General features: G+C 42.0%; 1 protein-coding gene across 1 annotated transcript in view; it reads right to left on the reverse strand.

Annotated features, from left to right (window-relative positions):
- Positions 1-5,691: 5,691 nt before the first annotated feature.
- Positions 5,692-15,278, reverse strand: part of LOC110504534 (copper-transporting ATPase 1-like) — a 61,003-nt gene continuing 51,416 nt past the window's right edge. Inside the window, 1 exon segment of the mRNA XM_036970270.2 lies at positions 5,692-6,835. Within this exon segment, the coding sequence (XP_036826165.1) occupies positions 6,562-6,835 (274 nt within the window). The 3' untranslated portion in view covers positions 5,692-6,561.

A 15,278-nucleotide genomic window follows, 5' to 3' on the forward strand; every position in this document is an offset into this window, starting at 1 on the left:
TCTATCTAGCAACACAACCATACACACGTCATCCATACGTTAATATCTAGCAACACAACATTACACACGTCATCCATACGTTAATATCTAGCAACACATTACACACGTCATCCATACGTTAATATCTATCTAGCAACACATTACACACGTCATCCATACGTTAATATCTAGCAACACAACATTACACACATCATCCATACGTTAATATCTATCTAGCAACACAACATTACACACGTCATCCATACGTTAACATCTAGCAACACAACATTACACACGTCATCCATACGTTAATATCTAGCAACGCAACATTACACACGTCATCCATACGTTAATATCTAGCAACACATTACACACGTCATCCATACGTTAACATCTAGCAACACAACATTATACACGTCCTCCATACGTTAACATCTAGCAACACATTACACACGTCATCCATACGTTAATATCTAGCAACACATTACACACGTCATCCATACGTTAATATCTATCTAGCAACACATTACACACGTCATCCATACGTTAATATCTAGCAACACATTACACACGTCATCCATACGTTAATATCTAGCAACACATCATTACACACGTCATCCATACGTTAATATCTAGCAACACAATAACAATACACACGTCATCCATACGTTAATATCTAGCAACACAACCATACACACGTCATCCATACGTTAATATCTAGCAACACAATAACAATACACACGTCATCCATACGTTAATATCTAGCAACACAACATTACACACGCCATCCATACGTTAATATCTAGCAACACATTACACACATCATCCATACGTTAATATCTAGCAACACAACCATACACACGTCATCCATACGTTAATATCTATCTAGCAACACAACCATACACACGTCATCCATATGTTAATATCTAGCAACACATTACACACATCATCCATACGTTAATATCTAGCAACACAACCATACACACGTCATCCATACGTTAATATCTATCTAGCAACACAATAACAATACACACGTCATCCATATGTTAATATCTATCTAGCAACACATTACACACGTCATCCATACGTTAATATCTATCAACACATTACACACGTCATCCATACGTTAATATCTAGCAACACATTACACACGTCATCCATACGTTAATATCTAGCAACACATTACACACGTCATCCATACGTTAATATCTATCAACACATTACACACGTCATCCATACGTTAATATCTAGCAACACATTACACACGTCATCCATACGTTAATATCTAGCAACACATTACACACGTCATCCATACGTTAATATCTATCTAGCAACACAACCATACACACATCATCCATACGTTAATATCTATCAACACATTACACACATCATCCATACGTTAATATCTATCTAGCAACACATTACACACGTCATCCATACGTTAATATCTATCTAGCATCACAACCATACACACATCATCCATATGTTAACATCTAGCAACACAACATTACACACGTCACCCATACGTTAATATCTAGCAACACATTACACACGTCATCCATACGTAAATATCTATCTAGCAACACATTACACACGTCATCCATACGTTAATATCTAGCAACACATTACACACGTCATCCATACGTTAACAGCTAGCAACACAATAACAATACACACAAGAGTACAACAAAATAAACACGAAATGAAGAAATATCTTTATAAATGGTGTGCACAGACAGTATAGACAGCATATGAACAGAAGGGTTGTGTACTGCAGTAGTTACTTGGGATGAACCTTGACTAGAATTAAGCAATAAGGCCCGAGGGGTTGTGGTATATGACCAATTTACCACGGCTAAGGGCTGTTCTTAGGCACAATGCACAGTATATATTGGCCTTATACCACAACCCCCCGAGGTGCCTTATTGCTATTATAAACTGGTTACCAATGTAATTAGAGCATTAAAAATACATGTTTTGTCGTCTACCACGGCTGTAAGCCAATCAGCATTTATGGCTCGAACCACCCAGTTTATTATACAGAATATTCACTGAGAGTAGAAAACATTAAGAGCACCTTCCTATTATTGAGTTGCAGCCCTAGCTTTCACCTGGATTCACCTGGTCAGTCCATGTCATGGAAAGAGCAGGTGTTCCTAATGTTGTGTACAATCAGTGTTCACGTGAAGGGGGTAAAACAGTACGTAAACATTATTAAAGTGACCAGTGTTCAATGTCTCTAAGGTGCAGGGCAGGGTTGAGTACCGGGTTGAAGCTGGCTAGTAAGGGTGCCTAGGGTTCAGGGCAGGGTTGAGTACCGGGTTTAAGCCGGCTAGTAAGGGTGCCTAGGGTTCAGGGCAGGGTTGAGTACCGGGTTGAAGCTGGCTAGTAAGGGTGCCTAGGGTTCAGGGCAGGGTTGAGTACCGGGTTTAAGCCGGCTAATAAGGGTGCCTAGGGTTCAGGGCAGGGTTGAGTACCGGGTTGAAGCTGGCTAGTAAGGGTGCCTAGGGTTCAGGGCAGGGTTGAGTACCGGGTTTAAGCCGGCTAGTAAGGGTGCCTAGGGTTCAGGGCAGGGTTGAGTACCGGGTTGAAGCTGGCTAGTAAGGGTGCCTAGGGTGCAGGGCAGGGTTGAGTACCGGGTTGAAGCCGGCTAGTAAGGGCGCCTAGGGTTCAGGGCAGGGTTGAGTACCGGGTTGAAGCTGGCTAGTAAGGGTGCCTAGGGTGCAGGGCAGGGTTGAGTACCGGGTTGAAGCCGGCTAGTAAGGGCACCTAGGGTTCAGGGCAGGGTTGAGTACCGGGTTGAAGCTGGCTAGTAACGGTGCCTAGGGTTCAGGGCAGGGTACTGTGTGGAGGCCGCTAGTGGGGACTGTTTAACAGTCTAATGGCCTGGAGATAGAAGCTGTTTTTCAGTCTCTCGGTCCCAGATTTGATGCACCTGTACCTGATCTCCCCTTCTGGATGGTAGCGGGGTGAACAGGCAGTGGCTCGGGTGGCGGAGGTTCTTGAGGATCTTCTTGGCCTTCCTGTGACATCAGGTGTTGTAGATGTACTGGAGGGCAGGACTGGAGCCTTTACTGGCTTTTCCCCTGGTCAGGTCACATGGCTAATTCCGTCTCCATGTAACAAATTAATCAAATATGAAAACATAAATAAATATAAAACAGTCTAGAAATATAAAACAGTCTATAAATATAAAACAGTCTATAAATATAACATTTTCCTCAGCTTTAATCTTTGCTCTCATTCAAACCCAGACAGGCAGAACCACTGCTTGCCTGCAGCCATCTACTGGTCAAGGTTGGACACAGCAGAGGCCTTTTTCCACCACAGTGGATTTTTACTGCTATAAGAATGTTTTAACCAATTTAAAAAGCTAATCAACTGGGTTTGATGTGCCAAAATGACCCTGTGTTTCTCAACTAAAAATAATCAAACAGAAGAACAATGTCAAAGCAGTTTATTCCAGGAAGAATTATACAATTTATAGAAATACAATCGCTAATGCATTCAACACAACCTCCCTCGCTCCTGGATGGCTTCCACATACAACCCTCCTGGATGGCTTCCACACACAACCCCCTCCTGGATGGCTTCCACACACAACCCCCTCCCTCCTGGATGGCTTCCACATACAACCCTCCTGGATGGCTTCCACATACAACCCTCCTGGATGGCTTCCACACACAACCCCCTCCTGGATGGCTTCCACACACAACCCCCTCCTGGATGGCTTCCACACACAACCCCCTCCTGGATGGCTTCCACACACAACCCCCTCCCTCCCGGATGGCTAGATGCTGGTGCTGACTGACACTATGGAGTACATGTAAGAGCACAATGAAACTGGCATCTTATGTGGAGGAACCAGTATGTGTCTACATTGTGTATCATGATTACATCATTCACAATATTCACAGTGAAAGTGCAGCAACTCAGATGAATGAAACACATGACAAGCCACTACTAGTTCAACTAACAAGCAGCCTTCTGGCATGATCAAACATGACCGCAATCTGAATGAAGAGGACTTACAAGCTACTATCCTTCTAGTCCTGCTAGCTTCACATTGGGTGTTTCATAGTGTCTCTAGCAAGAATTTCTGGTTCCCTCTGAAACCCAGTTGTTACTGACCCAAGTCTTCCTGGTTCCCTCTGAAACCCAGTTGTTACTGACCCAAGTCTTCCTGGTTCCCTCTGAAACCAAGTTGTTACTGACCCAAGTCTTCCTGGTTCCCTCTGAAACCCAGTTGTTACTGACCCAAGTCTTCCTGGTTCCCTCTGAAACCCAGTTGTTACTGACCCAAGTCTTCCTGGTTCCCTCTGAAACCCAGTTGTTACTGACCCAAGTCTTCCTGGTTCCATCTCAGACCCAGTTGTTACTGACCCAAGTCTTCCTGGTGCCCTCTGAAACCCAATCCAAGTACCCTGAACATCCATCACATAGAAATAACCAAGAGGAAGGAAGGATTGTGTTGCAGGAAATATGCTCCAGACTGCGCCAGGCTCTGCTTTCATGCCAACTTGCAGACTTCTTCATCCTTATATCTTATTTGACCCAAGTTTTCAAAATGTCCCATCACACACACACACACACACTCACACACACACACACAATATCATATACTTCCTCCACCATGTAACACGTTGTTTCATTCACAGTGAAGAATTTACTTTTAATAACTGATGATTGGCTGTTTTCCTCAGCCGCTGTTACTAATCCAGTCAATTACGGAGTTCAACTGAGATTCCGAATTCCGATTCTTCTTCGTTGCCATTCTATGAGAAACTCAGTCAATACATGACTGTGGTAAAGCATACTTGTCAATCAACTACACAAGTCTCAGAGTCAGAGTGGTGATCTAGGATCAGGGGGGACGGGGGACGATGGGGGGGCAAGGCTGACCCGAGATCACAGTGGTGGAAAAAGCATCCAATTGTCAAACTTGAGTAAAAGTATAGATACCTTAATAGAAAGTTACTCAAGTAGAAGTGGAAGTCACCCAGTAAAATCCTACTTGAGTAAAAGTCTAAAAGTATTTGGTTTTAAATATACTTAAGGTTCAAAAGTACATTTACTTGCTAAAATATACTTAAGCATCAAAAGTAAAAGTATTTATAATTTCAAATTCCTTATATGAAGCGAAGAGGACAGCCCCATGTTCTTGTTTTTAAAATGGAGTGTGCCCCTGGCTATCCGGACAACACACAGACATTATTTACAAAAGATCACACTTGTTAAGTGAGTCCGTCAGTTCAGAGGCATGACCCACATGTTCTCTTGATAAGTGTGTGAATCTCACAAGTTCTCTGTATTCAAGTATTCACAATGTAACGAGTACTTCGGGTTGTCAGGGGGAAAATATATGGAGTAAAAAGTACAATATTTTCTTTAGGAATGAAGTGAAGTAAAAGTTGTCCGAAATATAAATAGTAAAGTACAGATACCCCCAAAATAACTACTTCAGTAGTACTTTCAAGTATTTTTTACTTAAGTACTTTACACCACTGCTAGATCAGCACTGGTATAGCAGACTGTCAGTGATTGTACAGGCAGGATTTGGACCACTTCAGCATCGTAATCTACCAATCAGTGTCCTTATCACCGTACACATTCAGTACAAAAAAAAGCCCTGGTCCTCCTGTAGACGCCTGCTCAGTGCAGCGTTATCTTTGAAATGTGTTGGACTTTGAGAGAGAGAGAGAGAGTCTACAATTGGCACTTGGAGTAACGTTTACTGGTACACATGTTTCCATAAGTGTTCTGTAGTAAGAGATCCTTAGAGTTTATACTTCATACTGTACATTCTTAAATGATTGCTCACGTACAGTATATATTTCCTGATTTGAGAAACCGATGTTTACGATGGAAACATTTAGATGACAAATGACATCGGTATGTGCTCAACAACATTCCTTTGTTTTACAAGGAAAATATATGACAAAGTACAAATAAGTACTGTGATAATTGTTTTTACGTTTTTTTTTAAATAAGGCTAACATAAACACTCTTATATAATCATAATATACAACGGCATAATTATTATACTTCTGATCCCTCAGAAGGAAAAAGGCACTCGTGTTAAGTCCGTACATTTTAACATCGGGCACCATTTTAGAGTGTCTTTGGACAGATGTCAAAGATAGTCTCTGCAAACCTTCATATTATAAACACATAGAAAAAAGACAGCACATCTTCCTAGCGGCTGACACCTGCATTGTCTTTCAACAGATACTCTCAAACCCCCGAACAAAGAGAGCCAGAGATCCTATAAACCCTAGTGTAAGATCCCTTCACCCTGTAGCCGTTGACAAAAGACATTTTGGCAGCGGTAGTGAACATGAAGTCCTCCCAAGCATCCATTAGACTGCACACTGTCAGTCAGACAGAGGGGGAGGGGAAACAGAAAGGCTTTTTCAAGTCAATAGATGCTGCCCTGGGGGCACCTGTATAGCTGGACGGGAAAATTAACCTATGTAACCCACTTAGTTAGCATGGGCTAGCTTTCGCTACCTTAAGTTAGCTTAGCTTAGCCAAGCATATAATGGCTAAACCAAGCTTAAGTTAGCACAGACTAACCTAGCCTCAGACAAACTCCTCCTCGCAGTGGGCCTCCCCCACCAGCAATGAGTATTTGTCGGAGTCGCTGAGGGCCATGCAGTTGAGGGAGTGCTTTGATTGGAGGGAGTTGATGGATGCGCGGAAGAAGTTGACAAAACGGTCCAAAAGCCTCAACTTGGGGGAGGGGCGGCGCAAATCGCCCATGCCGATGTGGACGCTGACATCTGATAGGCTTGCAGCGTGTCTCTTTTGACTGCCCAAACGAGACTCCAGTAGCTCAGCACTGGGCTTAGTGTAGCTACAAACAGACAGATGAGAGTTAGTGTAACTACAAACAGAGAGAGAGAGGAGAGTTAGTGTAACTACAAACAGAGAGAGAGGAGAGTTAGTGTAACTACAAACAGAGAGAGAGGAGAGTAAGTGTAACTACAAACAGAGAGAGAGGAGAGTAAGTGTAACTACAAACAGAGAGAGAGAGGAGAGTTAGTGTAACTACAAGCAGACAGAGGAGAGTTAGTGTAACTACAAACAGACAGAGAAAGGAGAGTTAGTGTAACTAAAAACAGAGAGAGAGTGGAGAGTTAGTGTAACTACAAACAGAGAGAGAGGAGAGTTAGTGTAGCTACAAAGAGAGAGAGGAGAGTTTGTGTAACTACAAACAGAGAGAGAGGAGAGGTAGTGTAACTACAAACAAACAGAGAGAGGAGAGTTAGTGTAACTACAAACAGACAGAGAGAGGAGAGTTAGTGTAACTACAAACAGACAGAGAGAGGAGAGTTAGTGTAACTACAAACAGAGAGAGGAGAGTTAGTGTAGCTACAAACAGAGAGAGAGAGGAGAGTTAGTGTAACTACAAGCAGACAGAGGAGAGTTAGTGTAACTACAAACAGACAGAGAGAGGAGAGTTAGTGTAACTACAAACAGAGAGAGAGAGGAGAGTTAGTGTAACTACAAACAGAGAGAGAGGAGAGTTAGTGTAACTACAAGCAGACAGAGGAGAGTTAGTGTAACTACAAACAGACAGAGAGAGGAGAGTTAGTGTAACTACAAACAGACAGAGAGAGGAGAGTTAGTGTAACTACAAACAGAGAGAGAGGAGAGTTAGTGTAACTACAAGCAGACAGAGGAGAGTTAGTGTAACTACAAACAGACAGAGAGGAGAGTTAGTGTAACTACAAACAGACAGAGAGAGGAGAGTTAGTGTAGCTACAAACAGACAGAGAGGAGAGTTAGTGTAACTACAAACAGACAGAGAGGAGAGTTAGTGTAACTACAAACAGACAGAGATGAGAGTTAGTGTAACTACAAACAGACAGAGAAAGGAGAGTTAGTGTAACTACAAACAGAGAGAGGAGAGTTAGTGTAACTACAAACAGAGAGAGGAGAGTTAGTGTAACTACAAACAGACAGAGAGAGGAGAGTTAGTGTAGCTACAAACAGAGAGAGAGGAGAGTTAGTGTAGCTACAAACAGAGAGAGAGGAGAGTTAGTGTAACTACAAACAGACAGAGAGAGGAGAGTTAGTGTAACTACAAACAGAGAGAGAGAGGAGAGTTAGTGTAACTACAAACAGAGACAGAGAGGAGAGTTAGTGTAGCTACAAACAGAGAGAGGAGAGTTAGTGTAACTACAAGCAGACAGAGGAGAGTTAGTGTAACTACAAACAGAGAGAGGAGAGTTAGTGTAACTACAAACAGACAGAGATGAGAGTTAGTGTAACTACAAACAGACAGAGAGAGGAGAGTTAGTGTAACTACAAACAGAGAGAGAGGAGAGTTAGTGTAGCTACAAACAGAGAGAGAGGAGAGTTAGTGTAGCTACAAACAGAGAGAGAGGAGAGTTAGTGTAGCTACAAACAGACAGAGAGAGGAGAGTTAGTGTAACTACAAACAGACAGAGAGAGGAGAGTTAGTGTAACTACAAACAGAGAGAGAGAGGAGAGTTAGTGTAACTACAAACAGACAGAGGAGAGTTAGTGTAACTACAAACAGACAGAGAGGAGAGTTAGTGTAACTACAAACAGACAGAGAGAGGAGAGTTAGTGTAACTACAAACAGAGAGAGGAGAGTTAGTGTAGCTACAAACAGAGAGAGAGGAGAGTTAGTGTAACTACAAACAGACAGAGAGGAGAGTTAGTGTAACTACAAACAGAGAGCGGAGAGTTAGTGTAACTACAAACAGAGAGAGAGAGGAGAGTTAGTGTAACTACAAACAGAGACAGAGAGGAGAGTTAGTGTAGCTACAAACAGAGAGAGGAGAGTTAGTGTAACTACAAGCAGACAGAGGAGAGTTAGTGTAACTACAAACAGACAGAGAGGAGAGTTAGTGTAACTACAAACAGACAGAGAGAGGAGAGTTAGTGTAACTACAAACAGAGAGAGGAGAGTTAGTGTAACTACAAACAGACAGAGAGAGGAGAGTTAGTGTAACTACAAACAGAGAGAGGAGAGTTAGTGTAGCTACAAACAGAGAGAGAGGAGAGTTAGTGTAACTACAAACAGACAGAGAGGAGAGTTAGTGTAACTACAAACAGACAGAGATGAGAGTTAGTGTAACTACAAACAGACAGAGAGAGGAGAGTTAGTGTAACTACAAACAGAGAGAGGAGAGTTAGTGTAACTACAAACAGACAGAGAGAGGAGAGTTAGTGTAACTACAAACAGACAGAGAGAGGAGAGTTAGTGTAACTACAAACAGACAGAGAGAGGAGAGTTAGTGTAACTACAAGCAGACAGAGGAGAGTTAGTGTAACTACAAACAGAGAGAGGAGGGTTAGTGTAGCTACAAACAGAGAGAGAGGAGAGTTAGTGTAGCTACAAACAGAGAGAGAGAGGAGAGTTAGTGTAACTACAAGCAGACAGAGGAGAGTTAGTGTAACTACAAACAGACAGAGAGAGGAGAGTTAGTGTAACTACAAACAGAGAGAGAGAGAGGAGAGTTAGTGTAACTACAAACAGAGAGAGAGAGGAGAGTTAGTGTAACTACAAGCAGACAGAGGAGAGTTAGTGTAACTACAAACAGACAGAGAGAGGAGAGTTAGTGTAACTACAAACAGACAGAGAGAGGAGAGTTAGTGTAACTACAAACAGAGAGAGAGGAGAGTTAGTGTAACTACAAGCAGACAGAGGAGAGTTAGTGTAACTACAAACAGACAGAGAGAGGAGAGTTAGTGTAACTACAAACAGAGAGAGAGAGGAGAGTTAGTGTAACTACAAACAGAGACAGAGAGGAGAGTTAGTGTAGCTACAAACAGAGAGAGAGGAGAGTTAGTGTAACTACAAACAGACAGAGAGAGGAGAGTTAGTGTAACTACAAACAGAGAGAGAGAGGAGAGTTAGTGTAACTACAAACAGAGACAGAGAGGAGAGTTAGTGTAGCTACAAACAGAGAGAGAGGAGAGTTAGTGTAACTACAAACAGAGAGAGAGAGGAGAGTTAGTGTAGCTACAAACAGAGAGAGAGGAGAGTTAGTGTAAATACAAACAGACAGAGAGAGGAGAGTTAGTGTAAATACAAACAGACAGAGAGAGGAGAGTTAGTGTAACTACAAACAGAGAGAGGAGAGTTAGTGTAACTACAAGCAGAGAGAGGAGAGTTAGTGTAACTACAAGCAGACAGAGGAGAGTTAGTGTAACTACAAACAGACAGAGAGGAGAGTTAGTGTAACTACAAACAGACAGAGAGAGGAGAGTTAGTGTAACTACAAACAGAGAGAGGAGAGTTAGTGTAGCTACAAACAGAGAGAGAGGAGAGTTAGTGTAACTACAAACAGACAGAGAGGAGAGTTAGTGTAACTACAAACAGACAGAGATGAGAGTTAGTGTAACTACAAACAGACAGAGAGAGGAGAGTTAGTGTAACTACAAACAGAGAGAGGAGAGTTAGTGTAACTACAAACAGACAGAGAGAGGAGAGTTAGTGTAACTACAAACAGACAGAGAGAGGAGAGTTAGTGTAACTACAAACAGACAGAGAGAGGAGAGTTAGTGTAGCTACAAACAGAGAGAGAGGAGAGTTAGTGTAGCTACAAACAGAGAGAGAGGAGAGTTAGTGTAGCTACAAACAGACAGAGAGAGGAGAGTTAGTGTAACTACAAACAGACAGAGAGAGGGGAGTTAGTGTAGCTACAGAGAGAGAGGAGAGTTAGTATAGCTACAAACAGAGAGAGAGGAGAGTTAGTGTAACTACAAACAGAGAGAGGAGAGTTAGTGTAACTACAAACAGACAGAGAGAGGAGAGTTAGTGTAACTACAAACAGACAGAGAGAGGAGAGTTAGTGTAACTACAAACAGAGAGAGGAGAGTTAGTGTAACTACAAGCAGACAGAGGAGAGTTAGTGTAACTACAAACAGACAGAGAGAGGAGAGTTAGTGTAACTACAAACAGACAGAGAGGAGAGTTAGTGTAACTACAAACAGAGAGAGAGGGGAGTTAGTGTAACTACAAACAGAGAGAGAGGAGAGTTAGTGTAACTACAAACAGACAGAGAGAGGAGAGTTAGTGTAACTACAAACAGAGAGAGAAAGGAGAGTTAGTGTAACTACAAACAGAGAGAGAGAGGAGAGTTAGTGTAACTACAAACAGACAGAGAAAGGAGAGTTAGTGTAACTACAAACAGACAGAGGAGAGTTAGTGTAACTACAAACAGACAGAGAGGAGAGAGTGTAGATACAAACAGAGAGAGAGAGGAGAGTTAGTGTAACTACAAACAGAGAGAGAGAGGAGAGTTAGTGTAACTACAAACAGACAGAGAAAGGAGAGTTAGTGTAACTACAAACAGACAGAGGAGAGTTAGTGTAACTACAAACAGACAGAGAGGAGAGAGTGTAGATACAAACAGAGAGAGAGAGGAGAGTTAGTGTAACTACAAACAGAGAGAGGAGAGATAGTGTAACTACAAACAGACAGAGAGAGGAGAGTTAGTGTAACTACAAACAGACAGAGAGAGGAGAGTTAGTGTAACTACAAACAGAGAGAGGAGAGTTAGTGTAACTACAAACAGAGAGAGGAGAGTTAGTGTAACTACAAGCAGACAGAGGAGAGTTAGTGTAACTACAAACAGACAGAGAGAGGAGAGTTAGTGTAACTACAAACAGACAGAGAGAGGAGAGTTAGTGTAACTACAAACAGACAGAGAGAGGAGAGTTAGTGTAACTACAAACAGAGAGAGGAGAGTTAGTGTAACTACAAACAGAGAGAGAGGGGAGTTAGTGTAACTACAAACAGACAGAGAGAGGAGAGTTAGTGTAACTACAACCAGAGAGAGAGAGGAGAGTTAGTGTAGCTACAAACAGAGAGAGAGGAGAGTTAGTGTAACTACAAACAGACAGAGAGAGGAGAGTTAGTGTAACTACAAACAGACAGAGAGAGGAGAGTTAGTGTAACTACAAACAGACAGAGAGAGGAGAGTTAGTGTAACTACAAACAGACAGAGAGGAGAGTTAGTGTAACTACAAACAGAGAGAGAGGGGAGTTAGTGTAACTACAAACAGAGAGAGAGGAGAGTTAGTGTAACTACAAACAGACAGAGAGAGGAGAGTTAGTGTAACTACAAACAGAGAGAGAGAGGAGAGTTAGTGTAACTACAAACAGAGAAAGAGAGGAGAGTTAGTGTAACTACAAACAGACAGAGAGAGGAGAGTTAGTGTAACTACAAACAGACAGAGGAGAGTTAGTGTAACTACAAACAGACAGAGAGGAGAGTTAGTGTAACTACAAACAGACAGAGAGGAGAGAGTGTAGATACAAACAGAGAGAGAGAGGAGAGTTAGTGTAACTACAAACAGAGAGAGGAGAGTTAGTGTAACTACAAACAGAGAGAGGAGAGATAGTGTAACTACAAACAGACAGAGAGAGGAGAGTTAGTGTAACTACAAACAGACAGAGAGAGGAGAGTTAGTGTAACTACAAACAGAGAGAGGAGAGTTAGTGTAACTACAAACAGAGAGAGGAGAGTTAGTGTAACTACAAGCAGACAGAGGAGAGTTAGTGTAACTACAAACAGACAGAGAGAGGAGAGTTAGTGTAACTACAAACAGACAGAGAGAGGAGAGTTAGTGTAACTACAAACAGACAGAGAGAGGAGAGTTAGTGTAACTACAAACAGAGAGAGAGGAGAGTTAGTGTAACTACAAACAGAGAGAGAGGGGAGTTAGTGTAACTACAAACAGACAGAGAGAGGAGAGTTAGTGTAACTACAACCAGAGAGAGAGAGGAGAGTTAGTGTAGCTACAAACAGAGAGAGAGGAGAGTTAGTGTAACTACAAACAGACAGAGAGAGGAGAGTTAGTGTAACTACAAACAGACAGAGAGAGGAGAGTTAGTGTAACTACAAACAGACAGAGAGAGGAGAGTTAGTGTAACTACAAACAGAGAGAGGAGAGTTAGTGTAACTACAAACAGACAGAGAGAGGAGAGTTAGTGTAACTACAAACAGAGAGAGAGAGGAGAGTTAGTGTAACTACAAACAGAGAGAGAGAGGAGAGTTAGTGTAACTACAAACAGACAGAGAGAGGAGAGTTAGTGTAACTACAAACAGACAGAGAGGAGAGTTAGTGTAACTACAAACAGACAGAGAGGAGAGTTAGTGTAACTACAAACAGACAGAGAGAGGAGAGTTAGTGTAACTACAAACAGAGAGAGGAGAGTTAGTGTAACTACAAACAGACAGAGAGAGGAGAGTTAGTGTAACTACAAACAGAGAGAGAGAGGAGAGTTAGTGTAACTACAAACAGAGAGAGAGGAGAGTTAGTGTAACTACAAACAGACAGAGAGAGGAGAGTTAGTGTAACTACAAACAGACAGAGAGGAGAGTTAGTGTAACTACAAACAGACAGAGAGGAGAGTTAGTGTAACTACAAACAGACAGAGAGGAGAGTTAGTGTAACTACAAACAGACAGAGAGAGGAGAGTTAGTGTAACTACAAACAGACAGAGAGAGGAGAGTTAGTGTAGCTACAAACAGAGAGAGAGAGGAGAGTTAGTGTAACTACAAACAGAGAGAGAGAGGAGAGTTAGTGTAACTACAAACAGAGAGAGGAGAGATAGTGTAACTACAAGCAGACAGAGAGAGGAGAGTTAGTGTAACTACAAACAGACAGAGAGGAGAGTTATTGTAACTACAAACAGAGAGAGGAGAGTTAGTGTAACTACAAACAGAGAGAGGAGAGTTAGTGTAACTACAAGCAGACAGAGGAGAGTTAGTGTAACTACAAACAGACAGAGAGGAGAGTTAGTGTAACTACAAACAGACAGAGAGAGGAGAGTTAGTGTAACTACAAACAGAGAGAGAGGGGAGTTAGTGTAACTACAAACAGACAGAGAGAGGAGAGTTAGTGTAACTACAAACAGACAGAAAGAGGAGAGTTAGTGTAGCTACAAACAGAGAGAGAGGAGAGTTAGTGTAGCTACAAACAGACAGAGAGAGGAGAGTTAGTGTAACTACAAACAGACAGAGAGAGGAGAGTTAGTGTAACTACAAACAGAGAGAGAGAGGAGAGTTAGTGTAACTACAAACAGACAGAGAGAGGAGAGTTAGTGTAACTACAAACAGAGAGAGGAGAGTTAGTGTAACTACAAACAGAGAGAGGAGAGTTAGTGTAACTACAAACAGACAGAGAGGAGAGTTAGTGTAACTACAAACAGAGAGAGAGGGGAGTTAGTGTAACTACAAACAGAGAGAGAGGAGAGTTAGTGTAACTACAAACAGAGAGAGAGGAGAGTAAGTGTAACTACAAACAGACAAAGAGAGGAGAGTTAGTGTAGCTACAAACAGAGAGAGAGGAGAGTTAGTGTAGCTACAAACAGACAGAGAGAGGGGAGTTAGTGTAACTACAAACAGACAGAGAGAGGAGAGTTAGTGTAACTACAAACAGAGAGAGAGGAGAGTTAGTGTAACTACAAACAGACAGAGAGAGGAGAGTTAGTGTAACTACAAACAGACAGAGAGAGGAGAGTTAGTGTAACTACAAACAGAGAGAGAGGAGAGTTAGTGTAACTACAAACAGAGAGAGAGGGGAGTTAGTGTAACTACAAACAGACAGAGAGAGGAGAGTTAGTGTAACTACAAACAGACAGAGAGAGGAGAGTTAGTGTAGCTACAAACAGAGAGAGAGGAGAGTTAGTGTAGCTACAAACAGACAGAGAGAGGAGAGTTAGTGTAACTACAAACAGACAGAGAGAGGAGAGTTAGTGTAACTACAAACAGAGAGAGAGAGAGGAGAGTTAGTGTAACTACAACCAGAGAGAGAGAGGAGAGTTAGTGTAGCTACAAACAGAGAGAGAGGAGAGTTAGTGTAACTACAAACAGACAGAGAGAGGAGAGTTAGTGTAACTACAAACAGACAGAGAGAGGAGAGTTAGTGTAACTACAAACAGACAGAGAGAGGAGAGTTAGTGTAACTACAAACAGACAGAGGAGAGTTAGTGTAACTACAAACAGACAGAGAGAGGAGAGTTAGTGTAACTACAAACAGAGAGAGAGAGGAGAGTTAGTGTAACTACAAACAGACAGAGAGAGGAGAGTTAGTGTAACTACAAACAGAGAGAGAGGAGAGTTAGTGTAACTACAAACAGACAGAGAGAGGAGAGTTAGTGTAACTACAAACAGACAGAGGAGAGTTAGTGTAACTACAAACAGACAGAGAGGAGAGTTAGTGTAACTACAAACAGACAGAGAGAGGAGAGTTAGTGTAACTACAAACAGACAGAGAGGAGAGTTAGTGTAACTACAAACAGACAGAGA

Source organism: Oncorhynchus mykiss, chromosome 25 (genome assembly GCF_057628025.1).
Source record: "Oncorhynchus mykiss isolate SJ-2025 chromosome 25, ASM5762802v1, whole genome shotgun sequence".
Taxonomy (NCBI): domain Eukaryota; kingdom Metazoa; phylum Chordata; class Actinopteri; order Salmoniformes; family Salmonidae; genus Oncorhynchus; species Oncorhynchus mykiss.